Below are 26,400 nucleotides of genomic sequence, written 5' to 3' on the forward strand. Positions count from 1 at the left end.
TGTACCTCAGATTGTAGAAACTTTGTCAGTGTCAGCCATGTGGATGAGTCACGGCCATTGCTTGGCTAATGTGCTCTCTATGAAAGCCTGAGAGAATGTTTTCTCTCCATGTGACTCTCCTTAGGCACACCCTACATCATCAATCACTTTCCTCTTTGGCCCCATAATCTCCTTGATCAGAAAATTTGGGATACTACCAAGTTCCATGACGTTACAGTACAAGTTCTCACATGTCCTGAGTCTTAATGACCTTAGAAGGCTAGGGCCAAAATGTTGGCTTTCCTTGCAGCCCTCCTTTTTCTCTAATTTTTAGACCATCATTCTTAACTGGTTTACTTACCACTTCCATCTCATAAGCCGTCAGTTAATGGAAACTTTGTGAAGCCCACCCTGCAAGAGGTGGTGACTTGGGTGGAGAATTCCTGCGAGAAAGTGTACTACGTGCAGGCTACATGGACAAGAAATGATCATTTTTAAAGAGAGCTCTGTTGCTGAATTCAGGGTTTGGAGAGTTATGATGATGCTCCAGAGGAAGGTGATATAATTGTATTTGAATAAATGTAGATTGTTGTTCATGAAAAAAAATCCCCTGAAAATAAGCCTTATTGCATCTTTTGGAGCAAAAGTTAACATTAGAACTGGTCTTAAGGTGTAGTTTTTGCCTTTGCTATTTCCTCCACAGTCAAGCTGGGTGCTAGAGCTCCCTTTTTTTTTTTTTTTTGAATACCGGGGATTAAACTCAGATCCTTGAATTTGCCAGTCAAGCGCTTATCCTACTGAGCTTTTTTTTTGGCCCCAGTTTTTTTTTTTTTTAAGACACGGTCTCACTATATAGTTTAGGCTGGCCTTAAACTCACGAAGTGGCTCAGGCTGGCCTAGAATTTACAGCGATCTTCCTGTCCCATTATCAGAGTGCTGGGATTACAGGCCTATGTTACCACACCCAGTGTATGACACCTAGTGTACGCTTTTTGGTAACTGCCTCAGGGCCATTATGAGGCAGTTTATACCCAAGAAGTACACAATTGTTTGACATCATAGAAGAGTGCACCACTTAGGAGCCATGCTGGGGGTGGGGTGCAGCTGGCAGGCTTATTTGTTCTGGTTCTAGGCCATAGGAGGCTGGGGCTGGGAACTGGGGGAGCCGGAAGTTGTACAAAGTACTGTACTCTTTAGCCACCCCCACGGAAGGCTTCTTTCCTCCAGGCTCACCAACCCCAGACAACCCGCAGAAGCATTCTTCAGTGTCATATGGGAAGTTTTATTTGTAGTCTCTCGAATTTTCCCGCCCATTCCTTTTGTTTTGCTCCTGGTGTGATCTCCATTCTCTCACTTGTAAGGCTGTTTTTCGGGGTCACACCACCTGTGAGCAGAGACCTCGGTGTTAGGCGCTAAGATCACCCCCAGAGGGCGCTATTGTTTGGCGAGAGAACATAGGGCCAAGGATGTCTGGGGTTTGTGGGGAACCTAAAGAATGTACCAATCGCTCCCACTCTGGGGCCTATTTAGCCCTTGAGAAATATTGTTCTCTGTCTCTCTCTTCCTCCCTCCCTCTTTCTCTGACCCCGTCCTTTTTCGCTCTCTATCCCTCACTTTTCCTAAGTAAATTTTTGTTCAGAATAAATCTTAACTTGAAGTGTAACTAAAACATGGGGAGTTGATTGGGTCTAGAAAGGGTGGAATGCAGCAGAGCCTAACTTGGCCCCTTTTCCTTTTCACATTTAGAAATTCCTGAACCTGTTTACTTAAATTTAAGATATTGAGAACTGGTCCTGACACATCAGAGTCCTCTAGCCACTTAGATACCTTGCCTTGGTACCTTCCCCTGGGGCCCCTACTTGCCTCCTGCAGTGGCCTGAGCTTAGCCTGCCCTGCTGTGCTGATTGGTCACTGACTCCCTTCCTCTCCCCCAGTGTCATGAAAGGGAAGCCTTGCAGCCCTGCCTGCTCAGGATTCAGGGGCTGGGGAGACGGCTCAGTAGAATAAGCGCTTCCTTGGCAAACGTAAATCTGGGTTCAATCCCTTGTTCTGAAAAAAAAAAATTGGGGGGCCTGCCCACTAGCTCAGGTGTTTAAGTGCCTGCTGAAACAAAGCATTCAAGCTCAGGATGCTGTGGTTTGATCCCCTCATCCTCAAGCCAAACCAGACCTGCCCTGAAGGCATCCCTGCCCTGAAGGCATCCTGAGTGCACCCTTCCCCCCCAAAAACACAAAAAACCCTCAGAATTCTGAGCCTTGTGACCAGAACCCAAGTCTGGGCCAGCTTAGAGTCTGCATCTCACTGTGGCCTAGATGTGGCATCATCCTACCCACCTTGTAGGAATGGTACATGGGCTTCTCAAGTGATGCAGAGCAGAAACGGGTACAGCGGCGCTTGACCCAGCGTAGCTTGGAGGCTCTGCACAGGACCCTCGGCCCTGGGAGGTGGATTCGTGTGGGCAGCCCCTCAAACCAGATGTACTGGCCATTTACATCCAGCTGCTTCATGTCGCCCATGGGAGCCCTGTAGTTATAAGTCTTCAGAAAGACGACTCGCGGGCCCCTCTTGAATAGCTGTCTCTTCTGGGCCCCAGTTTTCAGCCCATGACCTATTGATGTCCTTGAGAAGTCAGGCTCCATCTGCTCTTCCTTCCTTGGTACTGTAACAGGTGAATCTTCAACCATGTTCCTTGCCCTTGGCTCCTCCTTGTACTCATCAGGCCTTGCTTGCTTAGGTTTCCCTGTGGACTCTATTTTCTTGGATTCCAGGTTCTTCTCAAGGCATGTAGCATCTTGGAGCTCTTCATTATTTGGTCTTACTTTATTGCAAACATTGTTTTCCCTGTCAGGGAAAGGAAAAGCTGTCAGCAAAGCAGAGCTAAGGTCCAAGCCTAGTCTTGAAATAGCTGCTATGCAGTGAGATCAGTGAGCCCCTTAGGAGAGCTAGAGAGCCTCAAAAGAAACGTCTGTACTGCCCAGAAGCCTATGCTTGGGGGCGGGGAGTGTAATGGGAAGAAGCAGAAAGAAGCTGGGAAGGTTAGGAATTGGGAATATATATTGTATCCATCTTTTGGTCAGGGTTCTGTCTCTCTGGACTTCAGTTGAAAGGATGAATGGCCCAGTGATTTTTCTGATGATGTTCCAAGGAAATTAGGGTCTGAGGAGATAGCACACTTGCCCTGAGTAGGGGAGAGGATGAGGACAAGATATTCTCCACCCAACAACCACCACCAAGTTAGGGCTTGTGGACAGATATTTCAAGAGAAGGTCCATTGCTTTAAAAAAAAAAAAAAAAAAGGAAAATTATGGGGCTTCATGATCCCAACCCTTCTGGGTCTGTTTTCTGATTGCGTACCAAATCAGAGAGGACCCCAGAAGAAAAATAAAGGTATTATCTTTGCTGGAAGGAGCGTGTCTGTAACAGATTGGACCCTTGCAAAGCCCCGTTCTAGTATACCCTGTTACATCTTGGCTGTGTGGAAGGAATGAGGTTAGGGCTCAAGATGGCAACGGCCAGTGCTGGCTGGGCCCCCACTCTGGCCCAGAGCACTCAAGTGTTTCTGCTAATCAGGAGGCAGTGAAGCAGGATAATTGCTTGGGTTTTGCTTTGTTTTGAGACAGTGTCTTGCCATGTAGTCCACACTAGCCCATGCCCACCTTGAACTCCAAATTCTCCCATAGTCTCCTGAGTGCCAGGATTTCAGGTATGTGGTACCATACCTATCTAAGAGTGCAGCCCTTGAAATCAGGTAAACTGGGGTTCTGATTGTGCTTCTGCCTCTTACCATCTGGACTGCAGTAAGAAATTTAACCCACAGAACCAGAGTTTTATCTGCCACACGGAATATTCTGTGTACGTGGCAGGATTGTTGTGAAGAATAAGCTAAGTGCAGTTACTTCTAAGGTGCTTAGTACAGTAGCTAGCACCTAGCAGGTACCTAATAAATGTCAACTTCCTTAATATTCTGAAGTGATTTGTGAGGAAATTCAGCCTCAGGAAGAAATACTAATCCTCCAACTGCAGAGGCCATTGTGCAGGGAAATCTCTGGGTTAGGCTGCTGGGAGAAACATGATCCCTTGTACTATTGCCCCAGGCTGTAGTTGGCCTGGAATTGGATGATTATGACCACTGTTATGGGTATGGCTCTGATATCAGATTGGAATGACTTCAAATTGTTGCTCTGCCACTTTCCAGTTCACTTAGCTGAGTGAAGCTGCTTATCTCTTAGGGCTCAGTCCCCACCAGTAAAATAAATACCTACAGAACCTTTGTGAAAATGAAGTCTAGTTTTTAAATTCCTTAGCACAATGCCTGTTCCCAGTAATGACAGCTGCTGGGTCTATGGTGAAAGTCACAGGTAGGCTGAGCTCACCCAGAGGAGGCACGGAGGATCTTTGGAACTCTGAGCATTGAATTCCAACACCTTCTGGCCAGGTTATAAAGCTCTTGGATCCGACTGTTTGAGCTCTTGAGTAGCTTCAAGAGTGACAAGTTTCTTAACACCTGCCAGGAGTGAGAAACCAGAAAAATTGCTCAAGGATGCGTGTGCTGATCCCTCTGGGTGTCTGAGTCTGGCAACCAGAAGCAGCACCACATAGAGACTTCTGCTCTCCTTAGCCAGAGTCAAAACAAGGCATCTCACCATTTTAAGTCGGCTCCGCTGGATTGTTTTGTAGACAGTCTGCTTTGTCTTGTCCTGCAGTTTCTCCTCTTCCATCTAAGGGATAGAGGAACAGAGAAAGAGAGGGTTAGCACAGGAGGAAAAGCCTTCCGAATGCCTTCATGATGTCTCTCATTTGGCTGAGCAGGGTTTGACCAGTGATAAAACTGGGGGTTTTATCACCTTGGTTTGGGGACAGAATGGAGGATCATTCAACCCTCCTGACCTCCTTCTCCCCCCTCTCCCTTTGCCTCTAAGCTGGAAGGCCTCTGTTCTTGGTGTGGATGGATTCTTTGTTCAGGCCCTTTCCAGGGTCTCATCCCAGGGTCTAGCCCAAAGTCTGACCTTGGAAGCCATTCTGTTCTCGAGCTTTTTCTTTGCTGATGGACACATGCTGAGGGTGTGAGTCCTCAAAGACTGAAGGAGCAAGACTGGACCTGGCACTGTGTGCACCCTGCCCCTCTCAGTCTAGCCTGTGCTCAGCCTGGGCATCAGATGGTGGTGCAGGAGCTCCCAGTCAGGGGAGCTGTGACATCACTGAAGTGTGTGACAGAAGCAATGCTGGGTCTTCAGGGATTATGTGTGGGACAGGGATGGAAGGTAAGAAGGAAAGGCCCATCTGTGGAAAAACACATAGTAGGTGACAGGCAGCAGCATACGTTGTCACAGCCTCTCTGTGATGTAAGAGGATTATCCCCTCTTTAAAATGAGAAAGCCAAGGCTCAAAGTGGCTAGATAATTTAAAGCTGGATGGTAGTGGGGCTGGAATCATAACTAAGGTTTAATAGTCAACTCATGAAAGCAAGGATTCCCAAACTGCTCATGTATTCAATCCCATATTGTGTACCTGCTACATGCTAGGTACTTTTCTAAGAACTGGAATGAAATAAAATTCTTTTTTTTTTTTTTTTTTGAGACAGTCTTGTCTTCCAGTTGGGCCGGCCTTTTGCTCTCTTTGGTAGCCCCTGCTGCTAGCTGGCATTGAACTTGTAGAGACCCTCCTATCTCAACCTCTGGTGTGCTGGGATTACAGGCATGCACCACCACATTGGGTAGAATTCTTCTTTCAAGTAGTTTGCATTCTAATGGAGGGGAAAGAAAACAATGTGAAGGCTGATGAGATAGTCCAGTTGACTAAGTGCCTGCTTAGGCAAAGGCAGGGTCCAGGGTTCCTTCCCTGGGACCACATGCTGCGCTGGCCCTGCCCCTGGGCGACCTGAACTGGCTACTTAGATGGGGTGTGGTGGTGCACACCTATAATCCCAGCACTGAGGAGGCTGAAAACAGGAGGATCACCATGAGTCCAAGCTGCATAGAGAGACACTATATCAAATACATGAAATAAAGAAGGAAAGAAAGAATGAAAGAGAAAGGAAAAAAGAAAGAAAACAATGTGTATGCTTGTTTTCATTCATTCTCTGAAACAAAACATGTATGTGTGTTACAATTTGTGTGTGGGGTACTGGGGATTGAACCCAGGGCTCTGTGCATGTTAGGCAAGCACTCTTAATGTTGAGCCATATTCTCAGCCCTTATTATACATTTTACTGATACAAATCTACAAATAATAAAATTCTGTATACCAGAGATGGCAAACCTCTTAGAGCTTTCGATTCTATAGACAGCTTGCTGTAGCACATGCACTATAGGTTCCCCACCACTGCTATATACAAGTTCTTATAAATTCCATTAGCCAACTACTTCATACACTGTTCTTTTTTTTTTAATTTAATTTTATTTTTTTACATTTATTTATTTATTATGTGTGTGTGTGTGTGTGTGGCCAGCTCAGCCCACCAGGGGCGGGGCGGGCTGGCATGTGGTGCTGGGGATTGAACTGTGGTCCCTGTGGTTTGCTAAGCTTGTTCCAAGTAGGTGCTTTAGACCACTGAGCCATCTCACCAGCCCCCATACACTGTTCTTTAAGTTTGCCTAACTCTTCTTTTTATCTATAGATGATATGGTTGTAAGGAATAAATAAATGTAGCACCGGCATGAATGTTGGTATTATTTGCATGCCTTACCTGGTTCGTGGCTTCCGAAGCTGCATCTGTTTAAGCAATTTATCCCCCAGTGCCTGGGCTTTGAACATTAGCAGTGGCTCACAGAAATAATTTTCTGAAGCTCATTTTGCTTGATCATTCTGTTACCAACTTTGGACACCCCATAATTTTTTTTCAGAGATTCTTTCCAGGTTCTTAGTGTCCTGAGCAAAGAATTGGACAGAACATTTGAAATTTGCATACTTCTCGGTTATGGACATTCAGATTGTTTTTATGTATTTTTGTGGGTGTTTATTGGTATGTTTGTGATACATAATAATTACACTCATTTTCGAGAATAGGTACACACACATATTGCATCTTAATCATCTTTACTCTCTTTCCTTCTCTCCCCCATGCCCCCCTCCAATCTCCACAGTCCACCTACCTGTGTTCTATCATCTCTCTTTTACTCTTTCTTTTTTTTTGCCAGCTCAGCCCTCCCTTAAGGCAGGGCTGGCCCAGCGTGTGGTGCCGGGAATTGGACCACAGTCTCCTGCAGCTGCCTAAGCTTGCCTAAACAGGCACTTCAGATCACTGAGCTATCTCACTGGCCCATGTTTCCTTCAGTTTGCTCTTTAGATTATTTATGCATTAGGGTTTTCATGTAAGAGAAGCCAAGTGATATTTAGCTCTGTCTGATTTATTTCACTCGGCATTATGATTTATTTAATTTAGCGTATACAAATATCTCTTCCAGACCTTGTTTTCAATTCTTTTGGGTACTTGAAGTGAAATTGTTGGATCATGTAGTAAGTGTGTGTGTGTGTGTGTGTGTGCGCGTGCGTGCAAGCGCACGCATGTGCTTTGCTGGGAACTGAACCTAGAGCTGCAGATATGCTAAGGATGCACTGTGCCTCTGAGCTACACTCCCTGCATGTTAGTTCTATTTTTAGTTCCATGAGGAGTTGCTGTGCTGTTTTCCACACTGGCTGTGCCGTCTTATATTCCCACCAACAGTTCACAGGGGTTCCAGTTTCTTCACACCCTCTCCAACATCTGTTAGTTTTTAAAAGAGCAGCCATCCCAGTGGATGCAAGATTTCACTTTCCTGTTTCCTTTTATAGTTTGCGCTGTGGTATTCTTATGTTGAGATGTATTTTATATACAGTAAATTTCACCCTTTAGTGTATGGTTCTATAAGTTTTAACAAGTGTATACTGTTACATAAGCTCAGCAATCAATAAGCAGAGCGGTTTGTTTCATAACTGCTCTAGGTCCTCTCCAGCGATCTTGATGTAGTTAACCCCTCATCCACTGCCAGTCCTGGCAATGACTGATGTATTTTCAGTCCCAACAGCTTTTGTCTTTTATGGAAAATCATACAAGTAAAATCACGGGGTATGGAGCTTCCTGAATCAGAATTTCTCTCATTTGAGATTCATACACGTTGTTAATACTTTGTCTCTTTTCATTGTCGAGTACTATTTCATTTAATAAATGTTTATCATTAAAAGACATCTGGGGCGGGGGAGATAGCTCAGTAGAATAAATGCTTGCCTGGCAAGCGTGAAGTCCTTAGTTCAATCCCCAGTACTGAAAAAAAAAAAGACATCTGAACTAGTTTCTGAGATTTAGTGATTATGAATAAAAGTTTCTAAATACATTTGTGCCAAGTTTTTGTGGAAAAACAGGTTTTTCTTTCACTTGGGTACCTGCCTAGAAATGGGATTAACTGTGTTGTATGGTAATTTTATGTTTAACGTCATAAGATCCTGCTAACCAGCTTTGCTAAGGGGCTGTACTATTTTATAGTCCCATCAGCTGTATGTAAGAGGTCTAGTTGCTCCACACCCTTGGCAACAATTAGTACAGTTAGGCATTTGGAATTTTTCCTTCGGCCATTCTAGAGACATATAGTTATATCTCATAGCAATGTTAATTTGTATTTCCCTAATGACTAATGATATTGAACATATTTTCATGTGGTCATTTGAAATCTGTCTTTTCTGTTGAAGTGTCTGTTCTTTTAACCATTTTAAATTAAGGTTGCTTTTCATAATATTAAATATTGAGAGGTTTCTTTCTGAATTTTGTTATCAAACAAATTACTTACAACTATTTTCTATTGATCTATGGGTTATCTTTAAATTTTATTAACTGTGTCTTTTAAAATTCTTATTTTTGTAGTTTTAAAAATTAAATTTATTAGTATATTTTAGATATATATAATGATCACATCCATCATAGGAAATTTATACCTGTACATGATATATCTTGGTTCCCTCTTTCCTTACCCTCCTTTCAACTCCTGTCTTTATCCTTACTTATAAGAGCTTTGTTTCTATTTTTTCTTCAAAAATTTTTAATTTTGGGAGCCTGCCCTTAGCTCAGTTGTTCAAGCACCTGCCCATGCAAAGGCAGTCAGGAGCAGGATACCGTAGTTTGGTCCCCAGCTCTACTTGCCTTACCAAACCTGCCCTTCAGGCAGTCTGAGCCACCAAAAAAACAAACAAAAAATTCTTAACTTTGATGAAGTTTGTTTTACCTTTTTTATGATAAATCAAATCTAAGATATATTTGAGATCATATCTAAGAAATATTTGTCTAACATCACTAAGACATTCCTAGACATTTTGTGGCTTTAGGTTTTTTAATTGGGTATAAGACTTGTTATTGTTTATTATTTTTTATGTATTTGGTACAGGGTATACAGGGTCGCACTACGTAGATCGGACTCGTAGTGATTCTCCTGTTTTCAGCTGCCCAAATGCTGGGATTACAGGTGCATGCCACCATGCCCAGTCTCAGTCGCTGTCTCAGAGTGTCCCAGGGGTGGGGTCAGCATGGCACGCCAGGGATTGAACCCTGGCCTGCGCTCTGCCTAAGCAGGCACTTTAGTCTGCTAAGCTATCTGGCCAGCCCTAAGAGTTATTTTTTAAAACAGTATTGGAAATTCAGCCCAAGGAGTGCTAGCTAAGTATACTACCCAGCCCTTTTAAACTTTTATTTTGAAACAATATCTACATTTCCCAGGCTGACCTTGACTTTGTGCTTCTTCTGCCTTGGGAGCCCAAGGATTGGGAGTCCAGGCATGGACCCCCCATATCAGGCTGTAAGATTCATTTTGTTAAAAAAAAGTTAAGTTTTATTGGTGCAGTTTATGTGTACAGAATGACTACATCCATTGTAGGGACTGCGTGTCAGTACATGATACATGTTGTCCCCTTGCCCCATTCCCAGGCCCTTTTCTTTCTTTCTTTCTTTCTTTCTTTCTTTCTTTCTTTCTTTTTTTTTTTTTTTTTTTTTTTTTTTGGCAGAACCAGGGATTGAACTCTGGCCCTTGTGCTTGCCAGGGAAGCCCATGCCCTCTTTTCAAAGCCCCTTCCTCTCCCTATTCACAAAGCTCAGTTTTTATTTTATCCTTTTTTTAAAAAATGTATTTAAAAAAAATAAAAATATATATAAAAAATTTTTAAAAATGTATTTAGTATAGAGTCTACAGGAGATCAGACTCCTAGTGATTCTGTTTCAGCCTCCCAAGCGCTGGGATTACAGGCATGTGCCTCCACACTCAGTCTCAATCGCTGTCTCAGTACGCCCCAGGGGCAGGGCTGGCACAGCATGCGGGGGATCAAACCCAGTCTCTGTATCTGCCTAAACAGATGTTTTAATCCACTGAGCTGGCTGGCCATATCCTTCTTTTCTTTCCCTTCCCTCCTTTCCCATCTCCCCTCCCTATTTCCCTCTTCCTTTTGACCAGTTTCATTCTATTTCACAGTATCCATTGTACATTTATGATTTTATTTACATTTTCAGTTTCTCACACAGATAATGTTACAATTATGGTCTCAAGATCCATCCATTGAGCTGTAAATGTCTCTATTTTATCTTTCTTTATGGCTAAGTAATACTTGTTTAAGTTTTGTGAATAGCATAAGATATAGATTAAGGTTTTTCTTTTGTATATGGATATCCTGTTATTAAAAAGGCCATCTTCTCTCCATTGAATGCCTTAGTACTTTTTTCAAAAGTCAACTGATGACAGGTGTGGTGGCATGGACCTGTAGTGCCTATACAAGAGGCTGAGGCAGGAGGATTATAAGTTGGAGACCGCCGTGGGCTGGCCAGCCCAACCAGTGGTGGTAAAACTATGGCATTTGTATTACTGTATTTGTTTTTCTTTTAAGACAAAATATGTTAATGTATGAATTGTTTTTTCCAAACCAAAACTTTAGTATTTGGGTTTAATTGCAGTGTTGGCACTTTGTGGTAAATAAGTGGGTTTGGGGTTGCAGTTTAGCCCTCGGTCTCCAGAAGGTTCACCGTCACTGGCCTAGACGATATAGCAAGTCTGTCTCCAAGGGGGGAATGAAAAGGAGATGGGGATGTTGATCCATGGCATCGTCCTTGTGTATGTAGCATTCGTGAGACCTTGGGCTTAGTCCCCAGTACCAGACTAAAAAATTAAAAAGCTGTTCCTAGTTATAGGTTCTCTGTTCTGTTCCATTGATCTATGTCTGTCCTTTTGCTAATGTTTCTTTTATAGCCCATCTCCTGATCCGTCTTGATGACTGTAGCTTTATAGTAGCACTTGAAATCAGGTAAGTTCTCCAACTTTTTCCCATCAGCACTGACAACTGAACCCAGGGGCTTTCTACTGTTGAATTATATCCCGAGCTAGCCTTTTTATCTTTTATTTTGAGCCTCACTAATTTAGCTAGCCTGGTCTTGACTTTATAATCCTCCTGCCGGGGCTGGAGAGATGGCTCAGTGGTCTAAAGCACCTACTTGAAACAAGCTTGGCAAAGCACAGGGACCGCGGTTCAATCCCCCAGCACCACATGCCAGCCAGCCCCGCCCCCTGGTGGGCTGAGCTGGCCACACACACACAATAAATAAATGTAATAAATAAAAATAAATAATTTAAAAAAGAATAATAATAATCCTCCTGCCTCAGCCTTCCAGGTAGCTGAGATTCTAGGAATGTGTCCTAGTTCTTGGCTTCTATTTTTTTAAATAGTTTTGGATATTGTACTTCATTTGCCTTTAAAATGATTGTATGTTTTATGCTGGGTGTGGTAGCATAGGCCTGTGATCCTAGGATTTGGGAGGCTGAGGCAGGAGGATCACCTTGAGTTGGATACCAGCCTGGGCTCCATGGTGAGTTCAAGGTCAGCCTGAACTACGTAGTAGGACCCTATCTCAAAAGAAAAAAAAAACAGCTTTTATGTTTTAAAAATCAGGTTGTTAGTTTCCACATAAAAATCCTAGGATTTTTGTGTGCGCTGTGGACTCTGTTCTGAGACGTTCTTTTGTGTGTGTTCATTTGCAGTTTAATAGTTCTCATAGTCTGTATCCAACCAGCAAAATTTTGGAGCTCAAAGGCCCCTGGCCACTTTTTAAAATTATTATCATTTTTTGAGCTGGAAGTGATTATAGATTCAAAGGAAGTTGCAAAAACAGTACAGAAATGTTCCAGGTGCCTTCACCTAGTTTCTTCCAACTGTGACACCTTCCATAGCTACAGGACAAGATCAAAGCAGAAAACTGACATTAGTAGAGCACACAGTCCTTATTCAGATGTTACCAGCATCACACACACTCGCTTATGAATGTGTTTCACCACCAGGAATGTCACCCTTGGGCCATTCCTCCTCCGTTCCCTCAGTTCATCTCTAATCCCTAGACATCAATAATTTGTTGTCCACATCTATAATTTATTTCAAAAATGTTATGTGACTAGAATCATGGAGTTTGGCTATTTTTCATTCAACATAATGCTCTTGAGATCCAAGTTGTTGCCTGTATCAATAGTTTGTTTCCTTTTTCAAATTGAAAAAATAATAGTAGTCACAGAAAATTTCAAAACCTTTAAGAGGGTGGGGGAGATAGCTCGGCAGCGTAAGTGCCTGCCTGGTAGGCACAAGGTCCTGAGTTCAATCCCCCAAACCAATTTAAAAAAATCAGAAGTTTCAAGAATATCTGTGTGAGTACCCTTCACATTTTCCTTTAGTGCCAATACCTTGCTCTCCTATAGTTCTGCATCTAAACTGTATGTTGGTTCATGTAGCAAGGATGCAGGACTATCCCATATCCTGTTATTACACCCGCTTCTCCTCTCCTAATCCCTAGCAACCCACTGCATAGTTATAACTCAGTCACTTCAGACCATTATATAAATAGAACCTTTTAATCAGGATAATACCCTTTCTAGTCATCCAAGTTCTTGAGTGTATCAATAGTTTGTTCCCCCTTGCCAAGTAGATTTCCAGGGAATGAATGTACCATAGTTTGAGCATTCACCTATTAAAACTGTTTCCAATTTAGGAGCAGTACAGATAAAACTGCTAAGGACATATATACAAATTTTTTTCCTTATTTTTCTTTTTCGAGACATGGTTTTGCTATGTAGTTCAGGCTATATAGCATGGTCTTGAATTCACTATGTAGTCCAGGCTGGTCTCCAACTCTTGGTGATCCTCCTGACTCAGCCTCCCAAATGCTGGGACTATGGGCATGAGCCATCATGCCCAGCTGACTGCTGACCACAAGTTTTTGTGTAGACATAGTTTTCATTTTTTTGGAATAAATACCAAGGAGTATGGTTGGTGGATCATATAGTAAGTGTATTTAGTTTTCTAAGAGGCTGTAAAACTATTTTCTACAGTGAGCATATCATTTTACATTGCACCAGCAACATATGGACAACTTAGTTCCTCTATATCCTGAATTATTTTGGGATTGGTCACTTATTTTTAGCTAATAAATATGTGGTGATATCTAATCCTGGTCTTAATTGCTATCTAACTTTCTGTTTGGTAGTTTTTGATGTTGAACACATCCTAATCTTTGATTATGTTTTGTTTTGCCATCTCTGCATCCCATTTGGTGAAATATTTGTTCATATCTTGAATGTTTTTCAACTGGGCTTTTTGGTTTTTTGCTTGGTTTTTTAATATATGTATTTGGTTGTTGCAGGGTCTCACTATGAAGCTCAGACTCATGGTGATCCTCCTGCTGTCAGCCTTCCCAGCTCTGGGTATTACAGGCGTATGCCACACGTTGGGGATCAAACTGCGGACCCTGCACTTGCCTAAGCTTGCCTAACCTTGCTTAAGCTTGCCTAAGCAGGCGCTTTAGTCCAATGAACTATCTCACTGGCCCTGTTTGCTTGCATCTTACTACTGAGTTTTGAGAGTTATTATGTTCCAGAATCAAGTCTTTTACAAGATATGTAATATACAAATATTGATTCCCCAAATTTGTATAGTTTCATTTTTTTTTTTTTTTTGCTTTATTGTGCTCCCCAAGACCACCAGTGTTGTTGAATGAAATGGTAGGCACAGACAACTTTGTCTTGTTCGTGATCTTATGGGGAAAATGTACAATCTTTCATTATAAATATGATGTTAACCAAAGGTTCTTTTTTTCATTTTTTTTTTTTTTTTTGCTTTATTGTGCTCCCCAAGACCACCAGTGTTGTTGAATGAAATGGTAGGCACAGACAACTTTGTCTTGTTCGTGATCTTATGGGGAAAATGTACAATCTTTCATTATAAATATGATGTTAACCACAGGTTCTTTTTTTCCCCTGTCCTTTTCTTTTTGTGAGAGTCTTGCTTTTATTCCAGGCCAGCTTTCAACTCACTATGTAGCCCAGACTGTCCTTGAAGTCATGACCCTTCTGCCTCCCAAGTACTGGGTTATAGCAGCATGGCACAATGCCCAACTGTCATAGATTTTTTTGTAGGTGGACTTTTATCAAGTTCAAAGTCATCTTCTGCTTCTAGTTTGAGTTTTTATCATGAACATTGAATTTTGGCCTACTGCTTTTCTATTGATCATGTGATTTTCCCCCTTAGTGGATTAAAATGATAGGTTGTATGAATAGATTTTTAAATATTGAAACATGTTTTCTAGCCCTGAAGAACTATACTTAGTATTGGAGTATAATTTGTTTATATGTCACTGGATTCAGTTTGCTAATACAGCAGTCCTATCTCCATCCTTGGTTTCACTTCATTTCTTTCTTTTTTCTTGTTTGTTTTTTGAGACAGGGTCGCACTGTGTAGCCTAGGCTGGCCTCGAACTCATGGTGATCCTCTTGCATCAGCCTTCCCTGTTCTGAGATTATGTGTGTGCACCACCACACTCAGCTGGTTTCACTTCCTGTGGTGTCAGTTATTCATGATCAACCATGTTCTGAAAATATAAAATGGAAAATTATAAAATCAATAATTCATAGGTTTTTTAACTGTGCACCATTCTGAGTAGCATGAAAATCTAGCTCTGTCTTTGCCCATCCTTCCCAGGATGTGAATCATCCCTTTGTCCAGCACATTCACGCCATATCCACTGCCCATCCTTTCATCACTTCATAGCTGTCTCGTTATCAACTCAACTGTCCCAGTATTGCTTGTCTTCAAGCATCACTTATTTCATTCAGCGTCATGATGCTAGCAATTGAATTATGCCATAGAGAATCTGTGTTATTAAGTAAAAAGGGAGAATATGTCTGGAGAGATTATAGTCACATCTTTTGTTGCAGTATATTGTTTTGAATTTTTTTTCCCTTTTTAAAATTTTATTGGTATATTTTATTTTAAGGAGAAAAAATCAATACAGAATTTTAAAACTGGATAATAGGTGATTGACAATGGTTACTACATTGCTCACTGTGCCTTCAGAGTAGCTGCTCTGATTATAAGGTATGGGCATGGATAATTGATCAAATAACATAAGCACAAACTTTTATTCAGTGAACTAAAAGAATTCAGTAGTAAAAGTATCTTATGTATGTTACATATGTTTTCTTTTGTAGTATAGTTATAAATGTTATATTTTATTAGTTTTTTCATAGGTATGAATTTACAGTAAAAATATACTGTATATATGGTTCAAGACCATTCTTGATTTCAGGCATTCACTAAGGTCTTGAAACACACTCCCACACACAGAAGTTATTTCAGTATTTTAGTGAAAAAAAAAAAATATATATATATATATATATATATAGACAGGACCTCTATCTGTAAGTCAGGCTGGGTGACCAGAAATCCTGCCTCAGCCTTCCAAGGGCAGAGATTACAGGTCTGCACCATCATTTTTTGTTTTAGTTTTTTTCACACAGGGCCTAGCTGTGTAGTTTAGGCTGGCCTTGAACTCACCAGGCTAACCTTAAATTTGCAGTGATCCTCTTGCCTCAGCCTCCCTAGTGCTGGGACCAAGGTTAGTATAAAAACCAAGACCAATTTTATGTTACCTAAAAAATCAATTTAAATATATTTGGTTTTTGGGTTTTTTTTGTTCAGGGTCTCACTACGTAGCTCGAACTCGTAGTGATCCTCCTGTTTTCAGCCTCCCCAGTGCTGGGATCACAGGCATGCACTACCACTTCCAGCCTACCAACTTAAATATAAAGATACAGATAGTTTTAAAGTAAAGGAGTGGACAAATATATATCATGTTTCTACTAATCATAACAAATCTGGGGTGGCTACATAAACTTCATACAATAGACTTCAGAACAAGAAACATCAGAGATAAAGAGAAGCATCAAATAATAATAGGGGAAATGGGCATACTGGCAACACCTGTAATCTCAGCATTTGGCAGGCTGAAGTAGAAGGATCACTGGGAGTTCAAGGCCAGCCTCGGTTACACAAGTGAGACCCTGTCTCAAAAAAAAAGAAAAGAAAAAGAAAAGAACTTAAATAATAATAGAGGAGTCCAATAAATGTACCAACTCCCCGTGATACATATAATCATCATCATGTTTGAGACAGAGTCTAGCCTTGTAGTTCAGGTTGGCCTCAAATTTACTATGTAGTCTAGGCTGGTCTCAAATTCATGGTGGTCTCCTGCCTGAGCCTCATGAGTGCTGGGATTATTGATATGCATCACTATGCCTGCACAGGTACTCATTATGCACTACAAACACATACAAATAATTAAAAAAATAGGAGTCCATTATTCAATTACACATATCAATCATTTACATGTACACCACTAACGTAAAGTGCCAAATTTCGTGAGGCAAGAACTAGTAGAACTCCAAAGGGAGACAGATAAATCCTACAATAGTTGAAGACTTCAGTGACTCTGTTTCAGTAATTGCTAAGTCAAGAGGCAGAAAAATAGTACAGATATAGTTGACCTGAATGCCACCATCGATCAACTTGATCTAAGTAGCATTTATAGAATACTTCATCCAACAACAGCAGAACACATATCTTATCAAGTTTACATAATAAAACATTCAAGACAGAACACATTTTGGACCATAGACTACACCTAAACAGGTAGACATGATGGTGCATGCCTATCATCTTAGCACTCAAGAGAATAATGAGTTTGTTTATCTGGGCTATAGCAAGACCCTGTGTCACAACACAACAAAAACAAAACAATAAAGTAAAGCAAAAATACACCTGGAAAAATAATAAGAGCACAGCAATCATACAAAGTATGTTCTCAAGTCACAACAGAATTAAACTGGAAACCAATAATGGAAATCTGGAAAATCCCAAGGTATTTACACATAAAACATAACAACACTGCATAACACATGGCTCAAAGAAAAAACTTCAAGAGAAATTTAAACATATTTTGAATTAAAAGAAAATTGAGTATCAGAACAGTTGTGTTGGTCTCCCTGGCCATACAGCAGATGGTGCAGTGGGTCCAGATACACATTACAAACACAGTGGTTATGCATTGTATCTCAGGCCCAGCACTTCTTATAGCAAGCATTAAGCAAGCTTTATCTCATCGCTAAAAATTGTCAGTTATATTAATGAGCCTAAGCAAGACCCCAGCAAACTAGGCCTTGGGATCCTGAAATACTTAGCAAGATACAGTGAACACAAAACACCCAGGGAAATTGCCTCCCAACATTTATTATTATATGATTTATTATTTATTTATTTTGAGACAGGGTCTCACTATGTAGCCCAGGCTGGCCTTAAATCCATGGCAATCCTCCTGCCTCAGCCTCCATAGTGCTGGGATTACAGGTATGTACCACTGCACCTGGCTATTCAAGTGATTAATTTTTAAATATAAATTATATTGTATATCTTTAAGATACACAGCCTTATGCTATATATATATATATATATATATATAGAGAGAGAGAGAGAGAGAGAGAGAGAGAGAGAGACAGTAATTAACATGTCCATGATCTCACATAGTCATCCATCCCAACATTTTTATGATGTTGTATTGTATTACCTCTACCACTGAGCTGTATCCCAAGCTCTTTAAGATTTTGTTTGTTTGGTTTGGTTTGATTCGGTTTGGTTTTTTGAAACAGGGTCTCATTAGGTAGTTCAGACTGGCCTTGAAATCATTGTGTGGCTCACACTGGCCTCAAACTTGCACAGTGCTCGTGACCAAGCCTCCCTAGTGCTGGGATTACAGGCGTGTGCCACCATGTCTGGCTTTTTTTTTTTTTTTTTCTTTTGGACAGGATCTCACTAAGTTGCCCAGATGGCCCTTGAACTTCTAATTCTCAAGCTTCAGTCTTCCAAACTAGGATTAAAGTCAATTTCACTACACCTGGCTACTTATACTTCTTTTTAGAGATCATTCTGGTACCTCTTCTTAAGGGCCCGTACTCTGTTTTTGTTGAGTATGTACTTTAATTGTGCCTAATAAAACCTTCCATTGCCTCCAGTTGATGTATCTTTTCTGTGAAAAGAGTTAAGAACTTACTCTGTGGACTGAGATCACCACCTCTTCAGGGGAACTCCTCAGGCCATCTGATGGCATCCTTTGGGCCAGCCAGGAGATGAACTGAGGCACTGGCTTGGTGTGGGGCTTGCATCAGATTAGGCAGGGGCTGCACCAGTCACCTACACCTCAGCACTATTATTTTAGCACAACATAAACATGTAGGGCCAGGGATGTAACTGAGTAGTAGAGCTTAGCATATAGTCCAGTCCCCAACATCATAAAACAAAAACAAAACAAAATAAAATTACTATGAAAAAAATTTAACGAGACAACAGTAACAGAAGCATCCATGAGCAGAGAGCTGTCTTGCAGCTCTTGCAAGTAAGTACATACCTTTCCATCTCAAAATATGCCATAAGCCAAAAACTCATCTGCCATTTGTGGCTGCTCCTATAATATCCACTTGCCAGCTACTTGGGTTTGTGTAAATGACAAAGGGTTTAGAACTCTTGAGAAAATCAACACTCAAAACTTTACTAAACTCAGATCTGCACTGGAGGCCTTAAAGAAGGCAGATGGGAGCCCGAGTAATGCCTTCTTGTGGGTAGTTTGCTAAACCATTAATTTTACAGAAAACTACAGTGTTTACTTAAAGATAAGGAAATCAGGATTGGGCACCTGAATTCCTACATCTCTAGCACATCCCCCGAAGGTGACCACCCGTATGTAGCTGCAGTCATAAAGCTTGACTTGAGAGACCCTTAATGTTAATTGCTTTAGTTAGTGACTTGCTTGTTCATGCTTGTGAAAAACATTTATTTGAGGTATAAATATGGAAAAAACACTATTGTAAGTTGAGGGTTTTTTGACTCAGCTGGCTATAGAAATAAACTTGATTCTCAAGAAAAAATGTTTTGGTGGTTACCCTGCAAATATATAACATATATATTTAATCAAAATTTATCTTCAAATGATATTACATATGCCACATTTTTTTTCAGAGTATAACATGCTGTACCACTGAGCTACATCCTCAGCCCTTATGCCATTTCTTATATCACATGAGGATTCTTTAACAGCATATTCTAAATCTCCATCCTATTATTTTTATATGGTTGTCATACATTTTACTTTTACAGTATATGTATTCTATAAACCCACAGTACATTTTTACCCTTGCTTTGGATGACTAACTTTTAAGGTGAGAAATAAATGAGAATGTCTTATATTTACCTTCATTCTGTTTCTTTATTTAGATTCAGATTTCTCTGATATTATACTCCTGCCCAGAGACCTTCTTTTACCATTCTAAGATTCTTCTTCTATTCATTTATGTTGTCTACACTTTCTACAAGAGCTTTTTACATAATACTTAATGTCACTTTTGTGTCTGGGCCTTGATCTAGCTGATTGTTTTATCTCTCAACAAAAGGATTCCTTTTTGTTTTTATTTTATTTGTTAATTTAGGGCAGGGTCTAGAGTCTACAGGGTGTCACTTGTAGTGAACCTCCTGTTTACAGCCTCCCAAGTGCTGGGATTACGAGTGTGTGCCACTATGCCCAGTCTCAATTGCCATCTCAGCAGGCCTGGGGATCGAACTTCTGGCCCTGCATCTGCCTAAGCAGGCGTTTTAACCCACTGAGCTGTTTGGCCAGCCCTTTCTTTTCATTTTTAAAAATATGTGTGTTATGACTTTGTTCTTCAATTATAAGTGTTTAGTTGGATTTCTGATAATGGTAATATTATTTTCGACTGGTTTCTAGACATGGTATATAGAACAACAGGGACTGAGTACAGTGTTATTTATATACTCATCTCTTCCTCTGTTAGGTCATCAGTGTGTGCTGCTGACTCAATCTTTTTAGATGCTGAATTAGGTTTAAGGGCTGTTGTTGCTATCATTTGATTGCCAGTAGTTCTCTCAGATTCCATACTGGGAAGCAGAGAGAGAAGGGAGTAGTGGATAGGGAGACAACACTCCCAGGTCATGCCCAGAGTGACCCAACTTTTCCTGACCACAGGTCAGTTCTAATGCCCCCAACTCCAATCATTTTCCAAATACAGAAGGCTTTGTAGGCCATTACAGATTGAAACTATAGCAATGGACCTCTAGCAATTTAATATAAATTGTAGCTGAACTCCTCTTACTGTCCTGCATGGACAGTTTGTTTGTTCTGCTTCTCAAGTGAGCCAGCACCTACATCCCCTCTTAGTGGAGGCTCCTATCCTTCTTTGGGATTCAAATTAGTTAGTTGCTCTGCAATCTCAGCTCTCTTGACAGGTTTGACAAAAGTTAAGGTTTTGTATATTACCCAACAACTTTTAAAAACTACCATTAGTTACATGGTGGCATACACCTGTAACCCCAGCACTTGGGAGGCTGAGGCAGGAGGATAGCTGTGAATTCAAGGCCAGCTTGGGTGACATAGAGTGGGCTCAAGCCCAGCCTGAACTATATAGTGAGACCTTGTCTCAAAAACCAAAACATAAAAACAAAACAAGTTGTGATTGGTATGCTAGTGATGCTTTCCCCAGTTTTCTGCATTCTAGTTGGAAGAAAGAAGTATCAGACCAATCATTTACTTTTTCACTGCTCTTTCCAGCTTCTTTGGCCATCTCATCCCAGACTGCTGTCTCGGTCTTTTTCTTGGGTAACATCCTTATTGTTTAGTCCTCTAAATTATTTTCAGCTTGGAACCCCCCCCCCCACACACACACACAACACACCAAATCATTTTGATACACTGGCTTGCTAAGTAATTCATTCAGACTGGCTTAGAACTCATTATATATGCAGCCTGGACACAAGCTCATGGCAGTCCTTCTGCCTCAGCCTCCTGAGTGCTAGAATTATAGGCATGCACCACCTCACCCAGGGTCTGCCAACCATTCTTGTGGCTAATATCAGGCAAGGAGAAGGCACAGAGGTTCAAAATAATTGATGAAGACCTGTCCACAGTGATGAATCTGAAAATGGGGGAAGTGACTTTAGGAGCTGAGATCTACCTACTCTACTCCTGACCTGGCCTCATTCTTCTGTGCTACAAAGAGTTGACCGAAGCTGGGCATGGTGACCCACACCTGTAATTTCAGCACTGAGAGGTGGAGACAGGAAGACGGAAATTTTGAACTTACCATGGGCAATTTAGTGACTTAGAAAAACCCTATCTCAAAATTAAAAAGTAAATAAATAAAAAGATGGAGATGTAGCTCAGTGTGAAGGCCCTGGATTCAATTCCCAGTAAGGAAAGAAAAAAAGTAGGGGAACTCAAATACCTACTACTATACTAATAAGAAACAGTAGTCAAAATTGCTAAAATATTCCCTGGAAGATGAAAATTACAACAGAGTAAAAAGGGAGAACAGTCTGGGAGTAGGGGTTATAAGCAGTCTCTGGAGGTAGGCTGCCAGGGTTCAAATCCCAGTTCTGCCACCAACTGGCTGCAGGATCTTGCACAAGTTCCTTTACTTCTATCTCAGTTTCTGATCTGTAAAGTGGAAATAATAGCACTTACCTCATAGGAGTATTTAGAAGAGCAAAAAAGTTAATATATGCCAAGCACTTACAATAGTAACTGGCACATATTAAGCTCAGCAGAAGTGTTAATAATTAGGGCTTCTTTCCTATAATCACAGAAATTTGTAGCAGAGAGCAGCTCCTTCCCTTTCCCAGAACCCATCACAATCAAAACAGGCCATTGCTGAGCATCCTCCAAGTGCTCAAGTTCTGCACCAAGCATTTGTATGGATTATCTCGTGACAGGGAGAGATGAATGATTCTTAGTTTCTAGGCAAGGAAATCCGAAGCAAAGAAGTGTTTACCCGAGTCCCTCAGACTACAAGTCTGTTTACAGCCCGAGATGGTCCTGTGCCTGCTGCAATTTAGGGTACAGGCTTCCAAACTTTAGGGGAGGCTGCTTGCTGTGTTTATCTTACTGGTTTGTGAGATCTCACTAATAGAAGAACAAATGCCTTAGGTATTTGTAGAATAAATGCCTTAGGTATTCGCTGTTTGCTCACAGGAAAACCTGGACATGACAAGAATTTTCACACTTGTATTCAGACCTTTGCACTCAAGCCCTTCCCCCTCTTCTCTGCGAGTTGAATTTGTGAGACTCCGCTCAGATCCAGTATCAGCAGCTGGATTTTGAGCAAGGGGTGGCCCATCAGACTTGAGGAAGGCCAGCTAGCTACACTGTGGGGAGTGGAGTGTAGTAGGACCACAAGGAGTGCACAAAAACCAGATGGAAGCAACTATAGTGGAAACACAAGAAAGGATGGTGGAAACAAGGAGGGAACGATGGATTAGTGAGATACTACGTACAGAAAGAAGCTTTACAGGAAATGGAGGTGTCTTTTAATGTGGGTGGTGAGGGAAAAGGAGGTGCCAAGGATGACGCCTAGTTCCTGGCTAGCACGAGGATGTTTGCTGAGTGAATTACCAAGTGACTCCAACTCAGAAGTATCTCTGACCCATAACCTCCCCTCGTTCCCCTCACAAGCCGCCGGCCAGTCCCATGCTTCTGGAGCTCAGACTACAGGGAGTGGGTGGAAAGGGAAGGGGAAGAGTGTGTGTGGATTCTACACCAGGAACTACAGATTAGACACTCGCAGTGCTGGTCTGAGTCTGAGGTACTGCAAGGAGGACAAACATGTGCCCCCGGCCCGTAGTTTTCGCCTCGCTCTGCTACTCAGTAGGTCGGACGTCAGCACCCCTTAGGATCGTGGAAGTGTTGGCTCCGCGACGGTGTGGAGAGGCGCAGTGTAGCGGCTCACCCTCCAGCTCTGACCCTTCTGTCCCGGGCTCACTCCGTGCACTGCACGCCAGTTCTGTCTAGCCTAAAAGAAGCAGAAATCTAGGGGCAAGGTGAATCCCAGTGTTAGGGGGCCGGCCACCGCAATGCACCTGCCTTTCCCGCTTAGTGCGGCTCCCTGCCCTCCCATTCCCATCTGAGCCTTCTTCAGAAATGCGCGCTTAGCTCCCCGAGTGCGGCCTTGGCAAGGGGACCGCCAGCCAGGTAGCGGCTGCGTGCGTGCAGGCGCTGCGTGGGTGCTGTCCAGGAGCCCAAGAGCAGCAAGTGTGCGTGGGCAGAGAGCCGGCGCGTGTGCCCGCCGCGAATCCGCGCTAGGCGGGGGAGCAGCAAGTGCAATCCGGCCGGCGCAGAGTCGCGCGCGCCGTCTGCTGCGCGGCGGTGTGCGGAGGAGCGCGGCCAGCGGAGGGGAGGGAGGATGCGTGCGGGGAACTTTTTGCTTGCCGGGCAAGTAGGCACAGTCGCGCTGGAACCCGCTGCCTCCGGCCGCCGGGCGAGAGTGGAGCGACAGTGCCCGCCGCCGCCCCTCCCCCACTTCCGCCTCCCGCCTCTTCCTCGTTCCCGGCTCCCAGAGCCGTGCGTCCCCGGGGAGACCCAGAGGCGCAGCCCCACCCTGGCCGGCGCGGCTCACTCCCACGCCCCCGCCGCCGCCTCGTCCGGGCGGACAGACTGAGTCAGCGGGGGCGCCGGGCACTGCAGGTAGGGGCTCCGGTGACTGTGGGCGCAGGTGCCGCGGGGTACCGGAGCACGAGTGGAACAGCGGGGCGGAGCGGGTGGCGTCCTCCTCCGACCCCTCCCTTCCCCCCAGCCGACGCGGCGTGTCCCTTTTTAGGGCATTCTTTTCTCTTGCTTACTCCATTGCGGGTGGGGCTGGGACAGAGAGGGAGTTCTGCCTTTCTCCGGCTTCTGCCCAGGCCCCTGGCAGCCTCCAGCCCCCAAATCTCTTCACTCTCTCCCGGGCATCTACATTCGCGTAAACAACTCCCTTGCTCCAGCTCTCGGCTCCGCGGCCCCGGGTGGGCAGCCCCTTCAAGCGCGTGAGACCAGTGGGTTCATGGGAGGGGAAAAGGAGGTGGCGTCCCGGAGCCCTTGGTACCGGTCAGCTCCCCCATCGCTCTTTCCTCCCCCTCGCCCCCGCTGCTAGGGCAGACGGCCCCAGGAGCCCTGTATATTTTTAGCGTTGTGACCTGGGCAGCAGCTCTAAGAGCCTTTCCCAGGAATCGGCGCCAGCGCCTCCCTTCTCCGCTGCCAGCCGCTGGCCACACCAGCTACCAATACTTCCGTGGCCCCCTCGGGTTTAGGCCCCTTTGAGCTGCCCCAGAGCCTTGTGAAGCTAGTCGGGGTCTGGTATATGCTGAGTCCAGATGTGCCGGTTCACGGGAGGATAAGGATCTGGTCCTCACGCTAGAAACTCCTGCTCCCGGTGATGGGCTTGTGCAGAACGCCAGGAATGAGAATGAGCGAATGGGAGTGAATGCACGGGGCCTGGGCTGGCCACAGCTCCAGTGTTCTAGAAAACTCTCAGCGCTGGGGGGAGGGGGGAGGCAGAAGGCCTGGTCTGAACTGGACCAAGGACCCTCCCTTCCAAGCACTGCTTACTGACTAGTAAAGATGTGTGAGAGAAGGGCAGAAAATAAAGAGATATTGGAGTTCAGAGAAAAGATGGTTGTTCCCCAGATAGGTCGTTTTCAGTGCCTTGTGTTTCAGGCACGAAGAAGGATTATACCATTTCAGATGGGAACACTGAGGTCAGAAAGAGGATTTCCTTGGAGGCAGGGCCACATCTAGAAGTAAGGTCTGTGGCTTCAAAGCAAGAGTTTGGAGATGGAGGTGATAGCCTGTGCTTGTAGAGAGAGGGGTGGGGGAGGGATACTTGCTTCAGTCTTTGGGTTTTGAAGGATAGGGAAAACCTAGAGATACACTGCTAGAGGAAGAGGGTCGTCCACTCCTCTGGCTTTGTCTGAACTCTTTCTCTGACCTGCTGAGGAATGTTGTGTCCAGTAAGTGCATAAAGTATCACTCTCGAATTTTGGGCTGGATCAGCCCCTCCAAGCCTCTCAGAAAGGCGAGCTACTGAGAGTTGACCACTGGTTGCCTTCCCTGAATACAGAGGATCTTTGCTGTGCCTGGAGCTGGCATCCCCTTTGTGGAGTTGGAGCAAGCCCCGCCTCTGCATAAGACTGGGTTTGTGGAATGGGCTTTGTTGCAGAGAAGGGGAAAGAGGTAGCTAAGGGCAGAAGCCTCCAGCCTGGAACCAGAGGCACTGCTGTGGGGATGCTGGCTGCAGTGGGATTCTCTAATCCCAGGCCCTCACTGTCTTCTCACTCATTCTCACAGCTGTACTTGTCTTGCTCCTCTCCCCTCCAGGGGTTGATATGGACCCAAATCCTCGGGCAGCCCTGGAGCGCCAGCAGCTCCGCCTGCGGGAGCGGCAGAAATTCTTTGAGGATATTTTACAGCCAGAGACAGAGTTTGTCTTTCCTCTGTCGCATCTGCATCTTGAGTCCCACAGACGTAAGTTCCAGTTCGTAACCGTGAGGAATAGGGTTGGGGTTAGGGTAGGCAGGCTGCCTGTGGGTGCTGAATCTTGGGGTCACACCCCTTTTGCTTTACCTTGGTCTTCCTCATTTACCTTGTCAATCCTCAGCCCCCATAGGTAGTATCTCATCCATGGAAGTGAATGTGGACACACTGGAGCAAGTGGAACTTATTGACCTTGGGGATCAGGATGGAGCAGATGTGTTCTTGCCTTGTGAAGATCCTCCCGCAACCCCCCAGACAGCTGGTATGGCCTTTTGCTTTGGGGGCTTGGCACTGGGCAGCCACAGTCAGGTTTCTAGACTCTGAAATGAGGCTGCAAGACTGGGCTGGGGGAAAAAATGCAATGGAAGATTGAAAGGGGTGTTTCCACCAGAAAAACTGCTGACTTCTCTGATTTTTCAGAAGTTGAGCCTGAGGGGGAAGTGGGTTATAGATTCCTCGGTCTTCTAGCAAAGATCAGCCTCTTTCACCTTTGTAATTTCACATTTGTGAAATTAATGTAATTATTATAATTAAAATAATGTGCAGTATAACTTTACATTAGGCAACTTAAGCAGTTTTGGTCTTTAATAACTTTAAAGACTTTCATAATTATGGAGCGCTTTTTGTAGGTTCCTAATACTGCCCTACTCTAAATTCTGGGTGTGGTGAATACCTATAATCCCAGGACTTGGAAGGCTGAGGCAGGAAGATTGCTGCCTAGGCTATGCAGTGAGTTTAAGGCGAGCCTGTATTACAAAGCAAGG

General features: G+C 43.5%; 3 protein-coding genes across 6 annotated transcripts in view; 2 read left to right on the forward strand and 1 right to left on the reverse strand.

Moving 5' to 3' along the window:
- Sys1 (SYS1, golgi trafficking protein) overlaps positions 1–25,563 on the forward strand; it is a 39,061-nt gene extending 13,498 nt beyond the window's left edge. Inside the window, exon 4 of the mRNA XM_023714796.1 lies at positions 25,481–25,563. Within this exon, the coding sequence (XP_023570564.1) occupies positions 25,481–25,487 (7 nt within the window). The 3' untranslated portion in view covers positions 25,488–25,563. The remainder of the gene's footprint in view (positions 1–25,480) is intronic.
- Positions 1–26,400, forward strand: part of Dbndd2 (dysbindin domain containing 2) — a 38,898-nt gene that overhangs the window by 11,179 nt on the left and 1,319 nt on the right. Inside the window, exons 1-4 of one of the 4 annotated variants that reach the window (XM_023714792.1) lie at positions 23,770–23,812; positions 24,821–24,908; positions 25,481–25,627; positions 25,761–25,898. In XM_023714792.1, the coding sequence (XP_023570560.1) occupies positions 25,489–25,627; positions 25,761–25,898 (277 nt within the window). In that variant the 5' untranslated portion in view covers positions 23,770–23,812; positions 24,821–24,908; positions 25,481–25,488. Of the gene's footprint in view, positions 1–23,586; positions 23,813–24,025; positions 24,130–24,820; positions 24,909–25,480; positions 25,628–25,760; positions 25,899–26,400 lie in introns of those variants that run through there. The other 3 variants (XM_023714793.1, XM_023714794.1, XM_004649078.2) reach the window with 3 other exon arrangements.
- Positions 1,286–6,699, reverse strand: Tp53tg5 (TP53 target 5). Its single transcript, XM_023714790.1, has 6 exons — positions 6,665–6,699; positions 4,986–5,259; positions 4,623–4,697; positions 4,353–4,483; positions 2,313–2,820; positions 1,286–1,363 (listed from the first exon to the last, which is right to left on the reverse strand). The coding sequence occupies exons 2-6, from the start codon at positions 5,031–5,033 to the stop codon at positions 1,355–1,357; spliced, it is 771 nt and encodes a 256-aa protein (XP_023570558.1). The 5' UTR covers positions 5,034–5,259; positions 6,665–6,699; the 3' UTR covers positions 1,286–1,354.

Source organism: Octodon degus, unplaced genomic scaffold (genome assembly GCF_000260255.1).
Source record: "Octodon degus isolate 3935 unplaced genomic scaffold, OctDeg1.0 scaffold00037, whole genome shotgun sequence".
In the NCBI taxonomy this organism is placed as follows: domain Eukaryota; kingdom Metazoa; phylum Chordata; class Mammalia; order Rodentia; family Octodontidae; genus Octodon; species Octodon degus.

Coding starts and splice junctions, on each gene's coding strand:
- Tp53tg5 (XM_023714790.1), bottom strand. CDS start 5,033: ATGTGTCCATCAGCAAAGAAAAAGCTCGAGAACAGAATGGCTTCCAAG. Junction 4,698..4,985: donor AGAACAGAATGGCTTCCAAG/GTCAGACTTTGG, acceptor TCTATCCCTTAG/ATGGAAGAGGAGAAACTGCA. Junction 2,821..4,352: donor ATCCTCCGTGCCTCCTCTGG/GTGAGCTCAGCC, acceptor TTTCCCTGACAG/GGAAAACAATGTTTGCAATA.